We start from the raw sequence: 25066 nt of genomic DNA on the forward strand, positions 1-25066 counted from the left end.
TATTTGATGGTCTGTTGTTACCTCCCGTGAGTCCCTCACTGTGTCTGTAGCATAAACTCTGGCTAACACTGTCCCATTTGGTATAGACTTTTCCTTAAAAGTATCGTTGCGCACCAAGACTCTGAGTTGGTTTGCCTCCATGGCTGAAAAAGGAACCACCACAGGAGGAACTAACACTCCCGCAGGAAGAACATCATCTTCAGGACCCTCTACCAGGTAAATATCTTTCTCCAGAGGATACTGACAGTCCATGTGACCCACCACACATGTCTCAGTCTGAGGAGGGAATGTAAGAGGGCTATCACCTGCCCACTTCACCTCACCAACAGGTTTTTCTTCTGGAGCAGCAATTTTACATGAAGGGACTAACCTATCTGTTATCCACTGAGACTGTATCCTCATAACATGAGAGGTCTTGGGCCCTGAGCTCCCAGTACAAATGTCAACTAATCTTTGGAAAAAGCTGGCATTGGTCCCCACAATCACTGGCGTTTGTTCAGGCCCGACTGGATCCGGACACACCAATGCAAGTACTGAAATTACCTCAGATGAACCCATCAGAGCCTGTGGGAATTCTAGGTCTCCCACAATATACCCTCGGTAAGGATAGCTGGATGAACTCAAACCCCAGATAGCTAACCCATCAAAGTGATTTAAGGGTACTTGGGGTAGATGACGCAAGTACCACTTCTCAAAGACAATGGTCACCTGTGACCCACTATCTAACAAAGCTAAACAAGGCTGTCCATTAACCTTGACCTCGACTGTGGAGGATGGCCCTACTAGACCAGCTGGTACAAGACTAGGCTCAGGAACCTCAATTAGGCTTTTCTTGGAGAAGCAATTACTCTTCCCTACATCAGTATCTCTCGGTCCTGAATCAGGTTTTTTCTCTTTAGATTTGCGAAGTAATTGTAGCAGTTTCTGAATGACTAAAGCAGAATTTGCAGCGTGTTCACATTTGCTGGCAATGTGGCCATCTCCGCCACAATTGTAACAGAAAAACCCCTCACTGCTTTTACCTGCCGATCTTATTGGAGCAACGGAACCACGGCTTACAGGAAACTCTTGAGTATTCGGACTACTCGCCCCTACACTAAGCACAGACAACTGTTTCTGTAGTTGTTCTACTTGAGCTTTTAGGGCTAGGACCTCTGCATTTAGCGGGTTGTCTGAGGGCCTTACCTCAGTTTTGCTCTTAACATCATCCCTCTCTGAGGGCCGCGACAGACTTGTGCTGCCCAGTTGGAGTCTTAACTCTTTAGCATCTACTTTCAAGTTGTCTCGATTTGACAGTGAGCCTCTCACTCTGTCTTTTACTGTCTTATCTTTCACACTGACACCAAGCTTACGTCTAGCCGATTCGTTTTCTTCTTCTTCTCGAATCTCATTGAGAAGTTTAAGAAACGTGGGGGGGGTTTCTTTCCGTTCATGCAGCCGCAACTTCAATAGCATCAAGTCTGATTCAATCGCACCCCTTAACAACTGTTCTACACAGGCACGATCAGCTCTCTGAGGCGTTAACCCTCCCCGTTTGATCACTAATGTTAGCGATCTTTCTTGTCTACGAAGAAAATCAGACAATGCCTCCCCAGGCTCTTGTCGAAGCAAACGGAAAGCAAAATATAAGTCCTCACCTGACTCTGAGGTGCTAAAAGCACACTCCAAAGCCTCAATATACTCGAGCACTGTAGCATCTGGGTTGTTGGCTCTTACCGCCCTTATCACCTCTAAGGCTGGCCCTTTAAGGCTTTTCACAATACGTTTGCGCTTCTCCTTGGCGGAGCAGTCTGACTCAAAAATCATCAATCTAGCTTGCTCAAGCCAATTCTCACTACTCTCTTCACCAACCGGGGTAGGCTCGAGACCAGAAAATATGCGTAACCGACGATAGGCTTCACCATCGCTAGTAGGCTTAGTTTTCTCCAATAACTCCCCAATGGCACGAATGATCGTCTCAGGTGATGTAACATTTGAAGCCAAGGGGTTTATCAGGCTTTGAAGGTCAGTAATGCTTTTGCCCTCCCTGTTTAGGAACTGAGCTAATTTGTCTGAAAAGGTATTCACATTAGGATCCTCATTTTTTATCACAATTCCCCAGGTCTCCCCAGAGGATGACAACACTTCAGACGGAACCTGAGCGGGGCAGATATTCTCTCTGCACTCACACAATACCAAAAGTGTCCCAGGAACTGTGCCTTCTTTTGTGGCGCGAGCCCGTACTCGACCAAAGACTTTGACCGTTTGCACCGTGTCTTCGATAAACGCAACATCGGTGTCAGAAGGCACACCAACAAGCAAAATAGCATGTTGGGGATCAATTTTCTCATTTGCGCACCAGCTGCAAAGTTCTCGTGAAAGATCGTTCTCTGACATTTTTTCTTTTACCTTTTGTTTAGAAGACAGGAGATCCCAGCAGTGCCTCCATTATGTAGCCCCTATCCACTAACCATTTGCACCAGGCCAGAGTTTTTTGATAAGGATCTGAGTTCTTTTATTTCTAAACGATCTTTTAACCCTGTCTTCTAATATAAATTAACCTCCAGGAAATCACTTTATGCAAGCAGTCTGTTTACTTATAGGACATGAGTTATTTATGAATCACTTTTAAACTTAAAAAAACACCCACACTCACAAATTAACGTTTAAACCAATATGTATTGTATTGTAAAATGTAAATTAAATTTAAACTTTATAAATGAAAGTAAATAGATCAAGGATTCGAATTTGACAATGTAAAATTGACAACCAAATAAAATAAAATGTACCAAAACAACCCTGTGTGATTGCCTTACTTTTAACAGTAACTAAACACTTGTTTTTTACAGTATCGTGGCAGGATTAAGTCACTGTCTGAATGTATTTACCTCACTAAAGTTAACCACATAGGCATAAATCCTTTCTAATTTCTGTTTAAGTTTAAGTTATACTATCGAATTAACTTATAACTCTGTATAACTTTTATAAGCTCTAATAACCCTTTTAAACTTTTAACGCATCCAAAAATACACTCAAAATGGAAAGGAAAAGACCGGTCAAAATATAATTAGTGCACCTGAATGTTAACACACATCCCACCCCGTTGCAGGCCTGATTCGGAGCTTGAGTGCGTAGTGGCCGGGAAAACGAAACTGGCCCCTTCGCTCAGAGAGCAAACAAAAAACAATCGTTTCGATGGTTACCTCAATCTGGTTGCTCGTGTGCGCTGAAACACGTCCGCATTTATCACATTAGCCGCGTTTCCACTGTCGGGCCAGTGCGAGCCAGGGCTTTAAACGGCCATGCCAGGCTAATAGCCTCGGGCTAATAGCACCAGGCCTGCGTTTCCACTGTCGGGCCAGAAGCTCCACAGCGCTTCACTAAAACACGCCCGTAACACGCCTCTCTGGAACAACGTCACACTAACCCATCATTTCACCAACAAATATAAGTTTTATCAGAAAACTAATCAGAAATCACTGGAAACAGCGTTGAAAACAAACATGATAAAAGCGGCTGTTTGCTGGCATTTTTGTTGTTTACTTGAATATTTAAAACCCAAGCATCGATGTTTTACCACAGGTTTACAAAAAAAAGTGATACACTGATCATAATGAATTAATTTATGTCAAAATTGCACATTAGTCACTCAGAAATAAATTACCGTTAGGTCTATTTCACAAAAGAAAGAGGAGGTAGAGGACAGACTTACTTCTTCAGTCACGTCTGTTTCTGTTTATCTGGTAGTTACAGAACATATTTACATCACATTTAGAAAGAATGATAATTTCTACAAATATTCCAGATAGCACCGACTATTTGATGTGCATTTTACATCTGGAAGACGTATTTTTAAGAGTGTTTGCTCATCTGCAATACGTCTATAGGACGTTTCCTGTCAGATGTCAAATAGACGTTTAGAAGATGTCAGTTTAACATACATTCTAAATCATTACATCTTAAAGACATCTTCTAAACGTCTATTTGACATCTGACAGGAAACGTCCTATAGACGTATTGCAGATGAGCAAACACTCTTAAAAATACATCTTCCAGATGTAAAATGCACATCAAATAGTCGGTGCTATCTGATATGCCACCAAAAATACGACCTGAGGAGCTTTAGCACTCTCTCGACTCCCATACAGATATTTTCAGTCAGAGAAACAGAGGAAGCTCCTGAAAAAAAAGTTGCTTTATTTGTGACCCGATCTGGCGAAATGAGTCGGAAGTCGCAACGTTCCATTTTAAGATATGGGCCGATTATGTGGAAAAACAATGAAATAATATAAAAAATTTTTTTTTTTTTTTTGCTAAATTTCAAAGAACAGACATTCAAAAATAATCTCCTAAAGTTTCGTAGTCCAGATAATTGAGTAAAGTTATTTAAATGACTATTAAAGTTTACAAAGTTTTACTAAATTCGCTGGAAATGAATATTGCTTTTCTCAACTCCTCTGGTCACCTCTGAGCATTTCCCGGGAATCCCCTCAAACGTCTCTGCTCTCCAAATATGGTGTTACACGTTGTATAGAACCAATCAAAAAGCTTAGAAATGTACACAAACGCTGATCATTTGTCAATGGGAAGCCCGTTTCGACTGACCGGCACGCGATTGATCCAGCCATCCTCCTGTCAGACTCGTAGCGCTATGTGTAAACAAGCTAGCAGATCTCCTCAGAAAGATTAAATATTATTAATTTGAGAAATGTCGCTGTCAAAAGAGAGCAAAGTCGCCAAAAAGTCGCCAAAAGCGTTGAACTCACTGGAGGCTTCTAACCTAAGCTCTGCTGCTGGTCAGCAAGAGTGGCTAAGGCTAGTCAGTGATTGTTTTGGATCTGGAGACGTGTCATCCTCCGATGACAGCGACAGCGAAAGTGACAGCCCTGTGGTATTTATCGTGTATGGATGTGAGTGAGTGCAATTATTCTGTGTTTGTATTTATCTGCAAGGAGAATCCATTACAATGTGTTTGATTTATTTTAACCCAATATTTAACTGTTGGTATCTCCGTTATGAATATGTTACACTGTTATTGTCAACTAGCCTACACAAAGATATGATTGCATAGGCTAACATTATTTGTTCTCTGTTTCCTTGTCTCTCTGCCTCTCTCACTTTCTCTCTCTCTCTCTCTCTCTCTCTCTCTCTCTCTCTCTCCCTCTCTCTCTCTCAGACACACACTCACGCACACACACACACACACACACACACACACACACACAGACGGACACACACACACCCCCTCTCTCAAGGAAAACTGTAGCACCTCTGTTCAATCTTTCTGATTTTAGTAAATGTTTGTAAAAGTGCCTTTTAAATTATTTATTCAAATAAAAACTTTAAAATAATTTGAGCTTCAGCCTGGCATAATAGCATATATTAATGTCTTTGGTCAAATTAAGCTGTACAATAAATAGTTCATCCCTTTAAATGCAATGGATTTTGAAAGATATCAACAAAAAACTGGCAAAAAACTTTAAAAGTGATTTTCTCAGGTTTTCAGTTGGAAAAAGAGGGCAGACGACCATAATTCAAATGTATATATCTTTACAACCATTCAAGGTATGACTTTGACTAGGATATCATTTGAAAGCTTATGGTCTCCTCTTTCCATTAATACCAATATCTCAATTTTGAAATTTGGGTCACTGTGACTCATTTTGCTGGATCAGGTCACATTTTATGATAGTCCGGTATAAAGAGACGAGACGTAGGCTACTGACAGATAAAATAAAAACATGACTGTGATAGCCTTTATGATTGGTCTGATTTCTTCAAGCGTTCACTATGTTTTTTTACTATGCTTATCTTCAAGCGTTTACTATGGTAATGGTTAGCGCGCATAGTCTTTTGCATCACAAACAGAAGGCATTCAAACATGAACGCGAGTTAAATTATTTTAAAAGTCTTTAATGCTGACAGAATCATCCAGCGCTGCCGTCTCCCGACTCAGGTGAACTCCGCCTCTGTTCGTAACCACTCCTCTAGCCCGAGCTGGCCCGCTTTGGCCCAAGCTATTCGACGGGCCAGAAATCCTGGCCGTTGGCCCCGAGTAAGCCCCGATCAAGCCCCGGAAGTGACAGTGGAAACGCGACTGGCCCTGGCCCTACAGTGGAAACGCGACTATTGAAATGGTCCTGTGTCCTCGCGTGCAACAGATGCGGAGGTTGTTTGAATGTCGGATCCTCGTAGAATTACTGGATGATGCTCCTCGACATTTTCATCCCGGGAAACAAAAGTCTGCGTATTTATTCTGAACTCAATAACAACAGTTTCAGTCTAGAAAGTATGCCAACATGCACAGCGTTCAACTCTGACCGAGCCAAATATGCAGAGACGACAAACTTACATGAAACAGTCTGAAGTAATAACGAGCCACCTCCTTAGCGAAGAAATACGAGCAGTTCTTATTACAAGAAAGACTCTCGTTCAAAACACTCAAAGATATCACTAAAATCGCATCTTTTCTCACCATAACTTTCTCACGTCTCTCCTCTCTTTTCTCTCGAACTTTCTCTCGCGAACTTTTCCTGAACAAAAAAAAAAAAAACTCTCCCATTAGAAAATCTGATTGGCTCACAAACTTGTCAGTCTCTTATTTGGGCCAATACACATCAACTAACAACCCAAGATGATGTTAGACACGTTTTTTCACCTACGCCCCAACCAAACTATAATATAGAAAAGAAAAAAAAACAATACATGTTGAACCTAAACATGTTTCAAAATACAAAAAAACAAATAAATAAAGAATTTTATCATTATTTCACCCTCAGTAAATATAGAAAATGACAAATATATACATCAGGGTTACACACATTTACACACCAAATAGTTTTCCCATGTACTCAGAGCATGTCCGTTTGGGAGAGCGGTCCGCACCCCTTCCACGGTCACACCAACCCACCAGTCCAGCTCGAGAGAGAAAACACCCACCGTGGTCTGCTGCTGCTGAGTCAGTACCCTGAGTTACATACTTCCATGATTAGTAGCCTAACTACATAAGGATATCCCACTCAATGCTAATTTCCAGGAACTGAGTAAAATATCCTTCCTGAAAGTGAAAAAAGCAAGCTCTAATTCGATATGTGTTGACAAATGCGATTAACTTGAGATCTGTCATTACGATTATGTCAGTAAAAACAATAACAACTGCCACATGTTAGAGTAACCGTTTGGTTTGAGAGACATCATATTACACATCATTAGTATTTTTGGAATTATGTGTAATATAGTATGACTGTGTAAATCACATTAAGAGCTCAGATTAACTGCTCCTTCTCTTTCTGTGTTTATATTTGCATGTAGAATTCTGCTGGATGACTCATTCCTTCCACAGCTGGCGGAGATCCAGTGATAAAACACGGAGTTGCCCATCCCTTCTGTAGTAACACTCACTCACCAGAGAGGGCAGAGTTCCTGAAACAAAAACCAGACGGCATTGATTTCCTGTGACAATTAAAAACTGCTTGGATGCAGTGCTGTGCCAAAACAAGATACTGTTCCTCATTTGAATGCACTTTAAAGCAGCTGATGGAAAAAGTACCGCAAGATGGGCACACCCTATTGCAACTCCAAAATATACTCAATTCAGCATTTTATCTGCTGTAGTGTGCTAAATCTGTTTTGATGTGGAACAGCCATGCATGACACTTTATGGAGGGGTTTATGCACACAATTAAAGGGCGTTAAAGGTATTAAACTACATCATCAGATATTTATTTTAGCTGAAGGAGAAAGTTTCTGCGTACACAAAAAGTTCTGGCATGAAAATCCTGTACAAATCATGGTATGTTAATCATTACTGGTCCACTGAGTCAAAAGGCCAAGAAGGAAAAACAAAGAGCGTGCTATAAAAATGCTGTAGAAATGATTTTCAATCGCTTGTAAATTTCACAAATAATTACAAAGAAACGACAAATAACACATTAAAGTCCGCGTGAATCGGAAGTTGCAAACGACTTTTCTCCAGTGTTGTGACGTATTTCCCAGTGAAAAGGAATATTGAACAGAGGGAAGGGTTTTACTCTAGCGCTCCTCCTCTCCATCTCTCGCTCATAACAGACTAATGGTTTGAGGGGAGTGGTTAAGCGTTTCCAAACCCAAGCCGTCAAACCTACATCATCAGAGATGTAGATTCCAGACCGGAAGTAACTTTCCAAACTTTGATTAAAGATTACGACGGCAAACAATTTTTTACTGTGTATTAACTTGCACGGATTAATTTTTCACCACAAGACTAGTAATATGCGCTAACAAAGTAAATAGGGTCAATTTTGATTTCAGATGGACTTTAAACATGAAATTATTAAGTAGAAAAACAGATTTTTATTCCTGAAAAATAAAGACTGTTCATTTTTAAATATATTTGATATAATATGATATCATGATATATTAGAATTTCTCTAATGAGAATGACCCTCCCCCTAATGATTATAATAATATAATATAGAATCAGAAGTCAAAGTAGGAAAATACCAGCTGTAATATTTTGTCCATTATTTATTGGTTGTCTGACTTTTACTGCGGAACATAAAACACTATTGTAAGTCTTTTGCTGTATGAATCATCATGATTCGATTATAGCTACAAATTTCTCAACATAATGCCTATTCTGGTTAGTAAAACTACCATTTACCGTTATAGTTTAATGTCAAAATGAGTGTTTAGTGACCAAGTGATCCCTGAAAACTACAATGTGCTTCACACCTACGTCAGAGACAAACCGCCGGACAATGAGCTGTGACATTTTGGGAGCATGACGGGGTTGTTGGCAGGACCGTGTGCAGACTGGATGTATTGTAAGGCAGATTTTGGCCAGGCTCCACGGCCGCTGCCCTCTCCTCCGCTGGGCCGTGTGGCTCTGAAGGAATGTGATGACTGGGACGGTGAACAGAGCCCTGCATTCATGTTCAGCAGGCAGGAACTGTGGCTCCCTGACTCCTGCCCCAGCGAGCTGTCAGACATGTGTGCTGCTTTCTGTCTGTCTATGCTGGATATCCATCTCTCAATCTAATTTCTTGGTCTGTCTGTCCAATCTTCTTCTGTAGCTCTTTTCTCAGTCTGTTGTCAAACTTTCTCACACTATTTTCTGCGGCTGTTTACATTTTTATCAATCGGCGAGATACAGATCTGAAATGTTCTTAACCGAACTGAAACTGATACTTTCATTCACATATTCGATATTCATGAAAAACTTTTTAAAGGTAAATATATTAAGTTAAAACCTTTCATTAATATTTAATATTTAGATTATTTTCTTTTATTACATTTCAGATGATATTCCATACTTGGATTTACTTTGATTTGATAAATATTAATTAAAGGTTTTAATTAATTTAGCCATACAGTGATCATACATAAATTTAGTATTTTCCTTAATGAAACAAAATTATATTTGGCTGAATTTTAAGCTTTTTATTTGAATTCTTTTTTAATTTTATGTTGTTTTGAGCTTTTGCTTAAATAAAAATAAATTTAAAATGAACTTAAAATAAATTTGAAATAAACAAACAAACAAACCTTTAAGGTTTTTTTTTTTTTTTAACTTTTTTTTTTTTTTTTTTTACTCTACAGGTCCAGAAATGTTTTGCAGAATGTTTAAGGTTTTGCATACAATAAAAATAGGGCAGTCATTTTCAAAAAAATAAAATAAAATAAAATTTGTACCCACAAGTGGAGAATAAAACATTGGTAACATGAAAACAGATAAATGTTGAAGACATGCAATTTTATGTTAAATGTATTCTTAATAATATTAAGAAACTATTTTCTGCCAAATATAGCCTAGTTCATTGCTCTACATGTTGTTTATGGTTGCCAAGCAATGTTGCAACATAATAATAGAATGCATGGGTCTCTGAAAGGAATAGGGAAAAGTTATTGAGATTATTATTAAATGATCATATATGTTAATTGATGAAAATTGTTAATTGGTCACGCCTTTCTGTGGTCCACCTGCATATAAACGCTCATCTTATAGCATATGATTATATACAGTATATATATATATATATATATATATATATATATATATATATATATATATATATATATATATATATATATATAAGCTGTGACGTAGTAAATCTGGTAGTAAGTCCTGAATGGCTGGTAACTTAAAAATTGAGTAGCCAAATTGGCCGGTGGGTGAAAAAGTTAATTTCAAACCCTGAATATGAATATCAGTAATGCTCTGAACAAGGAACAAGTACTTAGCAGGGATCTCAGTTCAGATATGCTGTATTTTGATGTTCTATTGACCATGACAAATGCTATATCATCTCAACTTTTGAAATGCATTATTTACACTTCACCTAGATGTCATCTTCTGTGGTCCAGGTGTATGTCTAGACCAATTATTAGGACCGGCACTTTTCAAAAGCACAAATCCATCATGCTAAGGTTTATCTGCCACCCCTTTCCCATGTGGTTTAACCTAATCTGATCATTGGCGCCTCTGCCGTTCCACTATGTAATACAATACTGTACCATTCTTAGTACCTCCACAGATTTTCCAGCAGACCTACAGAGAAGAATGCAAAACTACTCCAAACATTAACACTGATGGTCTAGACAGAGGCCTATCTTAGTCTATGAGCCAAATTAGGAGCACTAATGAGCACATTGCTTGTCAGCTTTCTAATGAAAATATAAAAATATATGAGCTAAATTGAGCTAAAGAGATACACAAACCTTAATTAGGATCTCCTTTGGCTTATATGCCAAAGAGACCACCCATTGAGAATATTTATAGGAGATTCACTGAGGCTTAGAATGTGGCAGCTAAGTATCTAAATGGCACATGATGATCCAGCACCTGAACTGTGACATTCCAAACATCACACAGAATGCTTCTCACGTCTTCACCACGTTTTCCTTTCAAGACGTTTAAGGTTTTTTAATGCAGTGATCTGAAACAGATTTATCTAGACAAAAGAAAACACCCCAAATAAAGAGGAAATATTAATTATGCAAGAGCTCAGTGCACTGACTGTCATTGTTGACTTCTACAGATATACCAGATGCCTTTGTCTCAGTATGGGGCTACTATTGGCTAATCAGATGTAATGCCTCGTTTACTCTCCTATTCAGGTGTGATGGTAACCCATAGCAACAGTGAGAAAACTATGGTTGCCATGCTGCAAATCCATCCAATCAATGATTCAGAGATGTTATGGGGGATATTCGCATTCTGTAAAACAGGTCGCATCATTTCCAGTTCAGGTCTTTTGTATGTGCTTTGTTTAAAATAGAGCTTTTTTTTTTACTCAAGATGCCTTCAAAAGAGTGAGCAAAAATGAGCATAACAGATGTTCATCACATATGCAGATTGATAACTAAAAGTTTTTTTATTTTTCTTCTACATTAAAACTGAATAAAATGCCAACAATAATAAAAAATAAAAAACTAGCTGGGTTAGCTTAAATGTCCATAGATATCGCCGTCAGTTCATCATACTGCTGTTTACACTTTCTGACAAGCAGATCCGACAGGGCCTGTTTTCCTGTTCATGTGACATTCGACATAAAGCCTATTCCAAAAAGATTTACACATATCTGGGAGCAGCTTCCTCTACCCAATTCAATATTTTGTTCATTAGTAAAGAAACTGCATGACTGATGTCATAATATACTGAGTAAATACAAAGCCAGAGAGGAAAGAGAGGCCCCTAGTTTAACAAAGCAGGATGTTCAAACCTCCGTGACTGACACTTGATGGAGTCAAAGAGGAAAGGTAAACATAGACCCTCCCCAAATTTCTAGAGACCCGACCGAGCCCTTTCCTCATGCAATGTCAATGGTGTTTAAATAGTAAATAGCATCACTTCCTCTATGCCAGAATTTCCAGACTTCATGTGTTTCTGTGTAGAAGTTCATGGAAGAGGTGAATGAATTACGAGTTATATGGCCCAGTAACGAAAAGGAATAGATGGAACGCCTCACCTCAGATAGCCAGCAGTCAAACCCTCTGCGGCATGGAAACCTGAACCCTGCAGTGCCGTCATTTGAGTGATCAAGAGTAAGTTCTCTCTCTCTCTCTCTATTCATCTGATCCTCTGGAATACCAGACTGTGTCAGGTCTCATAGTGTTAGCATGAAAACCAACCTGCCTAACCCTCAGAGAGCATTGATTCATAATAAAAGCACAGCATTTTATCCAGCAATATCAATTTTGCATGCATGTGGCAGTTTAAATCACTCCTGTCAATCATCATTGCAAATAGTTTTTTGAAGACCCAAAAAGAATAAGAAGCTCAAAAAGAACCAAAAAACACCCCAAAAAATGGCCCATATGTCTCCTCCACTATAATTCAACTCTTTGGAAGTCACGTGACAGTTAATGTACAGTGCACAATGTAATTGTATATCTCACAATATGTGTAAGTTGCTCCTAAGAGTTCATTCTGCAAAAACTATAACCGCATTTCAATCTGGATTTCACATTCATGAAAACCTATACTCAGAATACTCTTTGCAAGACTCCAAAGCGTTCATAAAATTGGTTTGTCCTCTCAAGCATTCATGGCATGCAGTAGTACACCGCAGACCCTCCAGAGGCACAGTACTAGGGTAAATATAGGATACTCTAAAGTTACACTCACGTTCTAGGCTGAAGCCAGTGGGCACTGGGGAGGTGTTTGCTGTTTAGAGAGCAAAGGACGTCAACGTGGGTTTGTTCTTCATGCCTTTACAGGGCATATTCAATATGAGGAGAAGCAATGACATGAGGTCTGATGTGTTATTGTGTGTGTGTGTACTTCAGAATGTGTGTCAAGAGATACAGTAGATCGTTGGCACAATGCCCTTTTGAATCTCAGCTTACTCTGTTGACATAGAAAACCGACGGTCGTGATATTAGACCACCTGGTGAGAAGCTGCGACTCAACGGCACAAAGTCTAAATGTCTTTATGTTCAAGTAAGCAAAGTATAGAAGTCTGTTTCAATCTCTGAGTAAACAAATGCTCATTGAAATAAGAAAACAAGTCATATAGCAAGATCTTGTTGGGAGTCACTGAGGCGGAAACAGCTCTCCATAGTAAAGAGACTGGATCCATCAAACATCCACATTAGAATAATAAAAAAGAGTGAGGGACTATTATTTCCCTGTTGTAGGCCATTAGCTTGCCTAACTGGGAATTCATGGAATGATATTTTAGTAAAAGCACAGACATCAGGAAGAAAACCACAGTGGGATAACAGAGAGGGGCTCACGTTGAGAAACTCTGATCCGTTGGCAAAGAGAGCAACTGGAATGGAGCGAAAGTCAAAAATATGTTGCATTACAGCGCTGAGGCTGACAAATGTTTGACTTACTGAAAATGCTAACTTGCTGAAATGCTAATAATCTTATATTTCTTCTTCTTCTGACTCTAAAATTTTGGACTCTATCTCCTCCTAGAGCTTTAACTCTACATCCTCAAAACTCAGGTCAGACCTTCAGACTGTTCTGACTCGGGTCGCTATAGCTATCTTTTACTAACTGGTCCAACTTACAGTTTTCCTAAAAATGAGCGACAAATCGAAAAGAATTGCTACATCTTTCAAAAAGAAAAGCTACATTTTTCAAAAAGAATCGATATTTATTCAAAAACAATCAATACATTTATTAAAAATTAATCTATACATTTATTTAAAAAAACCAATTACTACATTTTCCAAAACAATCACTATATTTTTTTTTAAAAGAATCGCTACATTTTTAAAAAGAATCGCTAATTTCACGTTTTTATTGATCTTTATTTCTTGCAACTTGTGTGCTTTTCCTGGTTGAGTCGAGTGAACTGCGGCGCTAATAGAGTAACATGAACGCGCGCCGTACACAAACTAATGACCAGGAAGACCCCCTGGGGTGAAAATCAAGTTTTTAATGTTGTATGTCTATGTGTTTTTTTTTTGTTTTTTTTTTATGTAATTGTTTTTTTTTTAAATCTAGGAGCATTGCGTAGGTTCTGAAATTTCTAACAGTTACTGACACCAGTGGCCGTTAGAGGAACTGCAGCCAGTCTCATGCTCGTTCTCGGTGCGCACACGCTCGTACGAGCACGACCACATCAACCAGGGTTGCCGCAGCAACCACTGACGGCTCATCGAGATTCACCAGCATAATGTTTGAATTAAGAAAACACCATTTGAAAACACTACCGATTGCCGCTGAATACTAATAATGGCTGCCGTGCCGTACGGATGTAAGCCCAAGTAGACGAGAACGCGCATGACGTCACATTTTGTGAATTTTCGCGCCGATTCGGGCCCTACAGGCTGATAGAGGCAACCGTGGTGGACAGTCAAGGTGTCATTATTTTTATTACATCATGGTTGGCTCATACATGTACAAATGAAAACTCTATCTTAAAGATTTTTTTAAGTAAAAACCTACACATAGCCCCTTTAAGACAAACCATGTGCAAATTCATAAGTCAACGCCATTGTTGAGTATTTTCTCCTTAAACCAAGGTTTGAAATCGACGTTGAACTTTACGTCACAAACTACCTAACCAATCACGTTAACGTGTGGGCGGGCTTTAGCTTAGCATATAATTACGATAATTACTATGCTCTGAGGGTACGTTTACACAACCAAATACTGAGACGTTTTTCCTTTGGGTTTTCCGCGTTTTCCGCAACACCATTGTCAAAACGATCCCCAGTCACACGGATCCGCGAAAACTACTAAAAACACTTCTGCTGCCAGGCCATTAGATGGTGATGAACACAGTATAGAGTGAACACGTAATACACATGTGCATGAAGCTTCAGATGCTGAATATTCAGATAGTCGCGTTATTATTGTTTACTCGGAGACCATTTTCAAAAACTTGCACTTTGAAACCTTTTTTCAAAAGTTTGCGTTTTCAGGCACTCAAAACGCAAAAAAAGTTGTACGGTTTTAGTTGAAAACGGTGTTGTGTAAACAGCCCGTCTGAAGCCTGGTTATCCCTGTATGTTGATTGATATGAAAAAGTCGGCTATATTTGGCAATATAGCAGGTGAATTATGTATATAATGCACATCTACATAAGCCGTATATTCTAAAACCATTTTTTGTTGTTGTATTTAGACCCACTGTATGAAAGCCAGAGTGCCTTTTAATGGTTAGTTAAAATAGCATCTACAGACAGAGAGATCATTTTGCCTGTATCTGTCTGTTTTAGATTTTACGCATTGAATCAATACGTCACCAAAATTACAATCAATGTTTGGTTCAAAAGCTAATGGCTATGTTTTTCCCTCATTATTTTTCCCTTTTTGTAGGCCCATCAGAGGGACACATTTCCCAGGTTCGCTCACATATGGTAAGAATGAATTTCTGCCAATTGGTACCTGTGACAGGTGTTGAATATTCTTAATTTTTTTTCTTTTTGTAATTTTAGGCCAGAGAATGGAATCTCCTGAATCAGTGCAGTGGAGCCCCCACTGTAATTAAAGGGATAGTTCACCCAAAAAATTAAATTCTGTCATTACTCACCCTCATGTCGTTTCAAACTCGCAAGACCTTCTTTGTTCATCTTCGGAACTCAAATTAAGATATTTTTGTTGAAATCCAATGGCTCGGGGGCTCCACTGATAGCTATTTAATCAACACTTTGAAGGCCAAAAAGGTAGGAAAGGCATCTTTAAAATAGTCTATGTGACTACAGTGGTTCAACCTTAATTTTATGAAGCGACGAGAATTACTTTTTGTGTGCAAAAAAAACAAAATAATGACTTTATTCAACAATCTCTTCTCTTCCGTATCTGTCTCCGACACGCGTTCAGGAGAGCACCACGACGCATGCATCCTCTGCTTGTAAACACAGCCCTGCGTTTCCGGGTCATATGTCAGAACGCCAGCTCCTGCGTCATCACCACACGCATGCGTCGTGCTGCTCTCACGAACACGCGTCGGAGACTGAAACGGAAGAGAAGAAATCGTTGAATAAAGTCATTATTTAGTTTTTTGCCGCACAAAAAGTATTCTCGTTGATGACTAAATATACATCTTAAAGTTAATACGATTTTATTATTTATTATTATTATATATATATTTTTTTTTTAAGCTGTAATGGTAAAAAGTCCAGTCCTCAGGCCCCCCTTCCAGAATGTTTTAGATGTCTCACTAATTAAAACACCCATGTTACGTTCCACGTGCATTTTGTATTTTTCTCTTTTCCTCTTTTGTGCTTTTGTTTCTACAAATAATTCTTATGATGGACTAAATGACCGACGTTCAACCAATCCACTGACGTTCCGGCAGGTTAAAAGGACAAGGAGTGAGCAGATCAGCGCCAGAACACCTGTGCCTTTGAGCTGAAATGTCAATTGAGTCATGATCACGTTATATTTATGTTTATGCGGTGGTTTCCGAATCAACACTTGTTTATTGTTGCTGATGTATTATTGCACTATTAGTTCTGTCTGAGAGAATGCTCTGTTTCAGCGCTTGATCACTCAAGACTCGTATGAAGTGCTACTTTTTCCAAAAAAAAGAATCGCTACTCTTTCCAAAAAAGAATCGCTACTTTATTTTTACTTTTTAAAAATGCTTTTATTCAAAATAGATCAATACATCAGTATTGAATACAATACAATCAATCAATGCAAACACTACTGAATCGCTACTTTTTGAAAAAGAATCGCTACTTTTTGAAAAAGAACCACTACTTTTTGAAAAAAGAATTGCCACTGTTTTATTTTTACTTTTTAAAAATGCTTTTATTCAAAATACATCAGTATATCAGAATTGAATACAACACAATCAATACAAACACTACATTTAAAAAATATTGCTACTGAATCGCTACTTTTTTTTTAAAAAAGAATCGCTACTGTCAAAAAGAATCGCTACTGTCAAAAAGAATCGCTACTGTCAAAAAGAATCGCTACTTCGTCAAAAAGAATCGCTACTTTTTCGCAAAGAATCGCTACTTTTTTCAAAAAGAATCGCTACTTTTTTCAAAAAGAATCGCTACTTTTTCATTTTTACTTTTTAAAAATGCTTTTATTCAAAATACATCAATACATCAGTATTGAATACAACACAATCAATGCAAACACTACACTACATTTAAAAAATATTGCTATTGAATCGCTACTTTGTCAAAAAGAATCGCTACTTTGTCAAAAAGAATCGCTACTTTTTCAAAAAGAATCGCTACTCTTTCCAAAAAAGAATCGCTACTTTGTCAAAAAGAATCGCTACTTTTTCAAAAAGAATCGCTACTCTTTCCAAAAAAGAATCGTTACTTTATTTTTACTTTTTAAAAATGCTTTTATTCAAAATACATCAATACATCAGTATTGAATACAATACAATCAATCAATGCAAACACTACTGAATCGCTACTTTTTGAAAAAGAATCGCTACTTTTTGAAAAAGAATCGCTACTTTTTGAAAAAGAATCGCTACTTTTTGAAAAAGAACCACTACTTTTTGAAAAAAGAATTGCCACTGTTTTATTTTTACTTTTTAAAAATGCTTTTATTCAAAATACATCAGTATATCAGAATTGAATACAACACAATCAATACAAACACTACATTTAAAAAATATTGCTACTGAATCGCTACTTTTTTTTTTTAAAGAATCGCTACTTTTTTAAAAAAAAAGAATCGCTACTGTCAAAAAGAATCGCTACTGTCAAAAAGAATCGCTACTTCGTCAAAAAGAATCGCTACTTTTTCGCAAAGAATCGCTACTTTTTTCAAAAAGAATCGCTACTTTTTCATTTTTACTTTTTAAAAATGCTTTTATTCAAAATACATCAATACATCAGTATTGAATACAATACAATCAATGCAAACACTACACTACATTTAAAAAATATTGCTATTGAATCGCTACTTTGTCAAAAAGAATTGCTACTTTGTCAAAAAGAATCGCTACTTTTTCATTTTTACTTTTTAAAAATGCTTTTATTCAAAATACATCAATACATCAGTATTGAATACAATACAATCAATGCAAACACTACACTACATTTAAAAAATATTGCTACTGAATCGCTACTTTTCCCAAAAAGAATCGCTACTTTTTCTTTTTTTTAAAGAATCGGTACTTTTTAAAAAAAAAAGAATCGCTACTTTTTCCCAAAAGAATCGCTACTACTTCGAAAAGAATCGCAACTTTTTCCAAACAGAATCGCTACTTTTTAAAAAAGAATCGCTACTTTTTCCAAAAAGAATCGCTACTTTTTCGAAAAGAATCGCTACTTTTAAAAAAAAAGAATTGCTACTTTTTTTAAAAGAATCGCTACTTTTTTATTTTTACTTTTTAAAAATGCTTTTATTCAAAATACATCAATATATCAGAATTGAATACAATACAATCAATCATGCAAACACTACATTTAAAAATATTGCTACTGAATCATTACTTTTTCGAAAAAAAATGCTACTTTTTAAAAAAATAATCGCTACTTTTTCGAAAAGAATAGCTACTTTTTTAAAAAGAATCGCTACTTTTTTAAAAAGAATCGCTACTTTTTAAAAAAGAATCGCTACTTTTTAAAAAAAGAATAGCTACTTTTTTAAAAAGAATCGCTACTTTTTGCCACATTCAAAGTGCATCAATGCAACATTTCTTTCGAAAAGTCGCTACATTTTTCAAAAAGAAACGTTACATTTATTCAAAATGCATTAATACATTTATTCAAAAAGAATCGATATATTCATTCAAATCAAATCGCTACATTTATTTAAAAAAGAATCAATACATTTATTCAAGAAGAATCACTACATTTATTTAAAAAGAATCTATACATTTACATTCCAGGCCATGAAGGCTCTGAGACTCAGCGGCAAAGCAATTTTCCTTTTGCATGAGTCAATACATGTCAACACCCTGTTCAGAACTGAGAGACACGAGCCCAGCACAGGATAAACACACGACACCCAGCCTGAGTCCTGGACGCACTGGGCTGTAACAGGACACACGGGTGATCGTGCTGTGTTAGACAGCCCAGTGTTAGCTCTTCCTGTTGAATGAATCATTGATAAAGCAGCTGTAACCCATCCTCATTGAGGGGGAGTGGAGGTATTGGGGGCCATGCAATAATTAGAAGATGTCCTCTCAACTAATTCACAGATTCATAGCTCAGATTCCCTCCACTCAGGATGATGATTGTATACACAAATAATGGTAGCCATGACAGTGTGGAATTTCTTGATTTATGTCACCAGAGAGAAGTCTGTAGTTTTCATATATTTTCATATGAAAGTCCAGTTATGACATCTTGATTAAATGACTGAAGACTGGAGTAATGGCTGCTGAAGATTCAGCTTTGCCATCATAGGAATAAAATACATAAAATGTTTTATTTAAAAACATTTATTTTAAATTGTAATAATATCTCAGAATATTACTGTTTTACTGTATTTTTAATCAAATCAATTCAGACTTCCTTCAGAAATATGAAAAAAAAAAATTATACCTCAAATTTAATTTAATAAGTTATATTTTATCATTTCTTAAAACTGACATTTTGATGTTTTGCCAGTTAACCAAAACATACTTTTTTTTTTTTTTAAATGTGCACTGTAAAAAAAAAAAAAGTGTAAAATATTGTTTAACTGTAAAATCTGTAAAAAAAGAAAAAAGAAAAAAGAAAATCTGTAAAAACGCTAGCGATTCAGTTCCCATACTTAGGTACAGGGAAAATTTTCCTGTACAGGGAAAACTGTAAAAGATCTATAACCAGATATTTAACTAGATGTACCGCATGGCGGTACAAAATATGACCACCGCTCAGGCCTGCACTGGCTTTCCACAAAAAGAAATGACGTGGAGCAATTTGGCTGTATTGCGTGTTTATGTATATACCTAAAAAAAGTAGTAGTATGTGCATGTCTGTGTGTGTGTGTGTGTGTATGTGTGTGTGTTTGTGTATGTGTGTGTCTGTGTATGTGTGTGTCTGTGTGTGTGTGTGTGTCTGTGCGTGTATGTATGCGTGCGTACATGTGTGTGCGCGTGTGTGTTTGTGTGTGTGTCTGTGCATGTGGATTTGTATGTGTGTGTGTGTATGGGTGTGTGTCTGTGCGTGTGGATGTCAGTGTGTGTGCATGCTTGCGTTTGTTTGTATTCCTGCATGTGTGTGTGTGACAGTTAGGGTTGCCAACTTCAGAAAAGGAAAATGCGGGACAATCGTGGTTATTTATAGGAAAATGAGGGACACTCAAAATATTTGTACTGTATCACACAGTGTACGTCATTTCAGTGTCTGCAGTTAAGTTTGTGTTTAAAAGGTTATCAGACATAAACACATTTGTATTGCTTAACCTATTTATGTATTTAATTCTAAAAATAATTTTAATGTCATACATGAAAAAAGTCACATTACAAACAAACCATAGTTCAAAATAACAGCATTTATCTAAAATAGAAAGCTTTTTTAACATTATACACTAGGCTTACAGTTCAAAAGTTTGGGGTTAGTAAGATTATTTTTTGGGAAAAAAAATAAAGAAAGTAATTGCCTACTTTTATTCAGCAAGGATGCATTACATTAATCAAAAGTGACAGTTAAGATAATGTTACAAAAGCTTTCTATGTACTTTCTAAAAGCTTTAAAACATTAATAATAATCAGAAATGTTTTTTGAGCATATTATTCCCTCAGGTAGATTACATGTTTTCTTGCGTGGCTGGATGTTAGACTCATGAACAATAATCACGTTGTTTGCATTCGCCAAAATTGATTAGCCGAAATCAAAACGTGGACAGTGAAAGGAAATTACCGTTAGCGCGAGACGAGTCCGGCTTGAAGCGGAAGCGACCAGACGGCAGAGGATGTTCGCAAATCAAACAATGATTTGTCTCAAAACAGTGATTAAAAAAAGCTGTGATTGGATGATGACAGGTGTCGGTGATCATTCTCAAGTGTCGTGGTCAGCACTGCTGCTGTTGCTGTTGTATCAGTCAGTGGTTTATCAGCTTGTCAAAAAACGGGACACGGGAGGTCACGCAAGGGACAAATAAATTAGGCCCAAAATGCGGGACGTCCCGCCTAATTCGGGACAGTTGGCAACCTTAGTGACAGTATCATCCTAAACCAGCAACCCTTCGCTCAACACCACCATCTACAGGCCGATGAGTGTACAGTCACTAAATGTGCACATAAATGAATTTATTTTATACCCCCCCATGGATGAAATTCTACGAAACTTAGCATACCCCCAGAGGATGTCAAGTTAATCATACACATGAAATATGGTGCAGTTCTGAACATCTCAACTGAAGATAGGGGCGATTAAAGCAGAATAATATTGCATTTTCATTTTTTATGGGAGGGGCGCAAATCACAAATGAGTGATTATGGGCTAGGTTGATGTGGGCCCTTAAGAGCAACATACCATAAAAATGTCTTCATCCTCGGTGCCACGGTTCAGGTAGTTATTTAGGAAAAACTGCATTTTTTGGGTTTGGGGGGGCCCAGCGCGGGGGGGGGAGTGGCCCCCGGGGACCAAACGAATTTTTTCCGTAAAAGTCTAGTGGGGCTACATGCCCACCAAATTTCATGTTTCCCGGTGTTTCGGTGTCCCTGGTATCGTTGACGAAAAATTCAGTAGATGACGAAAAAAAAAGAAAAAAAAAACTTTGACAATCCCTATATGACCGTTTTCGCTAGCTACGCTAGCGGCGGTCATAATAAAATACTGTTAAATGTACAGTTTTTAAAACAGAACAAATCGAATTATAATTCACAATGAAAAACTGTTAACTGACATTCCTAGAATTCCCTGTGGGACATTTCATATTTAAAGGTATTTGTTAAAAAAAACATTTAGAAATGTATGGTTATCACTTTATAGCAATTACTTCACTCCATCTGGACACTTCATTTCAAATACAAGTAATGCTATCCTCTAGACAGGACGAAGCATCAGTCAACACATACAGCTTTCAGCAGAGGTGCTACTCGCTTTGCACTCAACATTTACATTCACACTTCCAGCTGTGTTTCCTGTCCAGATGTGCCACACCTCTGCGGCAAGAACTCGAGCCCATTTCATTTGTGAAATATTAACTGTGCCGTTTCCTAGTCAAATAAAAGTATATTTTCACTGCACATAGAAAATAGACCCATCCCCATCTCCTCTGGACATGAATTGCTTTCTCATTGCACCAAACACCTTGGGTTAGATGGTCAGTTGAGACAAAAGTATAAGCAGTACTGAAACACTCAGGAATCAAACATTGAAGTCTCAGCCTTTAGTGTATCATCACATCTGAAACATTAGACTACAGACATGGAGATCTGCAATCTCAGACATCAGCCCTGAATGCAAAGTTGAGGATGATTGCCCTCACTACTCTTTACAGTTGCAAATGAAAACACAGTGCGAGACAACAGGTCTTTGCATGCCCGCTGTGCAGCGAAACTGGGTTTGCACAAAAAAAATGAAAAAATAAATGATGGCAATACTCGCAGTGATGTTAGGTGTAAAGTGTTGTTTATTGACAGTGCTTGAGAGGTGAAACAGTCCCAGGAAAAAAAGACCAAAGCTATATACAAAAGTAACAAAGAAAAGTAACAAAAATTGCACAAAAAGAACTAAGAAAAGATATATCTAGATAAGAGTCTGGATAAGTATCACACGCAAACTTCGTCAAAGGTAAAGGATTGCTCACTGCACCACAACTGCATGCTCGTTCGCCATACATTAGTTTGGATGAAAACTAAATTATGAAAATTGTGAATGAAAACAAATCACATTGGACTTTAAGCATGCTTGGCATTCAATGGCACAAAGATAAATGATAATGTCTCTCAGAGGATCACAATGACCCTTTGTCCCAGTTCATCCACGGCTGATCAATTCGACCCTGTTGAACTATGTTACTGCTAGTTCATGTATTCTGAATGGTTTCTAGACAGAGACTGCAATAACTCACCAGGGGGTATGGCTGCCCAGAAAGCATGACATGAGAATATTTTGTGTTCAGAGATATACTGTATAGACAGATGCATTGAATTATTTTACCCAAGATATTTTTAGAAAATAAATAAATAATGTGATCTCAATCATATAGGCTATATTATTTTAAATTATGTATATATGTTAGCTGTTTTTTCAGGCAAATATATATATATATATATATATATATATATATATATATATATATATATATATATATATATATAGTGTTTGGTTGCTATACCTGCCTCTAAACCAGTAGTGTTGAATAACTGTGCTTTCGACTGAGCTCTTACAGAAGTGATTCGCGGAATGACGACCTGTGAAGGGCTTATCTATGAATAATGCACAACAGTGCCGTTCGAGATCTCTCGCGCATGCGTAGAGTTCTCCACTGTTCTGCACACAGGTGCACGCATTCACCTGTCAACGGTGCACAGACTGCACACATGTGCGCGAGCGCTTCATGCGAATGACACATTCAAACACACGGTGAGTTTAGAACGTTTTTTATTTAAACTCATAGCCTATATAAAGATGTTTACAGATTATCTTGCTCGAGTTAATTGGTCGGTTTGATTTTTCTTTGATTTGGCGCATTTTGGACACGATATTAAAACGATGCCATGCAAATTAATGTTCTGTGACGATGTTTAATTTGAATTTACACGTATCAATTGTCACAGCGACTTACAATTAGGCGAATATTTGCATATTGTCTCTTTCAGCACTTAAGTAAATGAACAGATACACAAATTAATATATTAAATTTAAGAGCTTCTTCTAAGCGTATAGGATATTGGTTCGCCGATGCCTTGCATGTCCTATAAGTAGTAACAAGTTATGATAACTTTAATTAATAACATTAACAAATATTATATAAAGATTAACAGAATGCACATTCAAATTGTTAAATTAAATTACTTTGATATCTATATTTTTCCATAGGCTATACTGTATTGTGACCGGGGCTAGTTGTCACATTTTTACTGCAGTGCAAATAAATAATCAATTTAATGAATTAATAAATGTTTAATTTGCTCTATTTTACATTTTCACTTAAACTATTTAATGCAGTCTGATGTTAAGGCCAGATGCCAAATGAGACACACACACATGCAGCCCAGGAATGTTAACCACAAAGTCACCATTCCAAAGCAGATTCTGTTCTATTTTCCAGGGAAAAAATTGATTAACACATGGAGCTAATTGGATCCACCCAGATGGCCACTTATGCTCGGCCCAAAACCAGCCACTTCCTGCCGGCCATATCCACCACAGCATCCAGTTATAGGAGCCATCAGCCGGCCATTACCCTCAACCAGAATTCAAACATGCCCTGGAGGACTAATTCTTACTTTAGAAGTGGCAGCGCTATCCCGACCGTATCGGCAATTCAAAGAGACAACCTGGACTTAGTCCGGGCCAAAACCATGTTCTACCCCTCTAACAGGACGGCTCTCAGTTCACGATATATGCCAGAGGACTGGTACAAGTCTAACCAGAGTAACTACAGGGAGTCAGAGTCGTCCCGGAACAGTGCCGAAAGGCTTCGAAGAGACACGATACGACTGATTCAGGATAAGGACCAGCTGACTCGCAGAACTCAGGACTCCACCAGCAAGAACATTGGAGAAAGACTGAACGACATCAGCTTCTGGAGGTCTGAGCTCAATCATGAGATAGACAACATGGTGACAGAGATATCAGTACTGACGGATGTGAAAAGAAGGCTGGAAAGAGCACTAGCTGAGACAGAAGGGCCACTGCAGGTGATATATTTATATATACATATAATATAGTTTACTACATTAATTTAGTGATTAATCTGCAACAGCATGAAAGTCAATGGTAAATTGAGTTATTTAACTTTAATTAACATTAATTAACCAAATTAATAAACAAACATCACATTTACACATTTCGCCTCTCGAAAAATAGCTAAAGGCCATTTCTTGTTTTTACTATTGTAACAAATCTTCCATCAGTGCTTGGAAAGAGGCACGGCACAGCTCTGGTCTGTAGTCAGTTACACACCTAATTTGGGTCATGGTGATAGCTGAAGACCCATTAACTAGAAAAGCCCACAGTAGAGTGTCAGGTGACCCATTGTTAGAAACCACTTGGTAACAGAACCTTTATGAGTGTAAGATATACACACTCAATCACACACACTGAGCATTAGATCT

The 25066-nt window shown here is 37.6% G+C and overlaps 1 protein-coding gene across 2 annotated transcripts in view; it reads left to right on the forward strand.

The window, feature by feature from the left end:
* tekt3 (tektin 3) overlaps positions 1-25066 on the forward strand; it is a 45867-nt gene that overhangs the window by 12995 nt on the left and 7806 nt on the right. Inside the window, exons 1-3 of one of the 2 annotated variants that reach the window (XM_084135387.1) lie at positions 12621-12713; positions 15238-15278; positions 24058-24649. In XM_084135387.1, coding sequence (XP_083991513.1) covers positions 24077-24649 — 573 coding nt within the window. In that variant the 5' untranslated portion in view covers positions 12621-12713; positions 15238-15278; positions 24058-24076. Of the gene's footprint in view, positions 1-12620; positions 12714-15237; positions 15279-24057; positions 24650-25066 lie in introns of those variants that run through there. The other variant, XM_084135388.1, reaches the window with a different exon arrangement.

The sequence above is a fragment of the Abramis brama genome (assembly GCF_963993115.1).
Source record: "Abramis brama genome assembly, chromosome: 14".
Taxonomy (NCBI): domain Eukaryota; kingdom Metazoa; phylum Chordata; class Actinopteri; order Cypriniformes; family Leuciscidae; genus Abramis; species Abramis brama.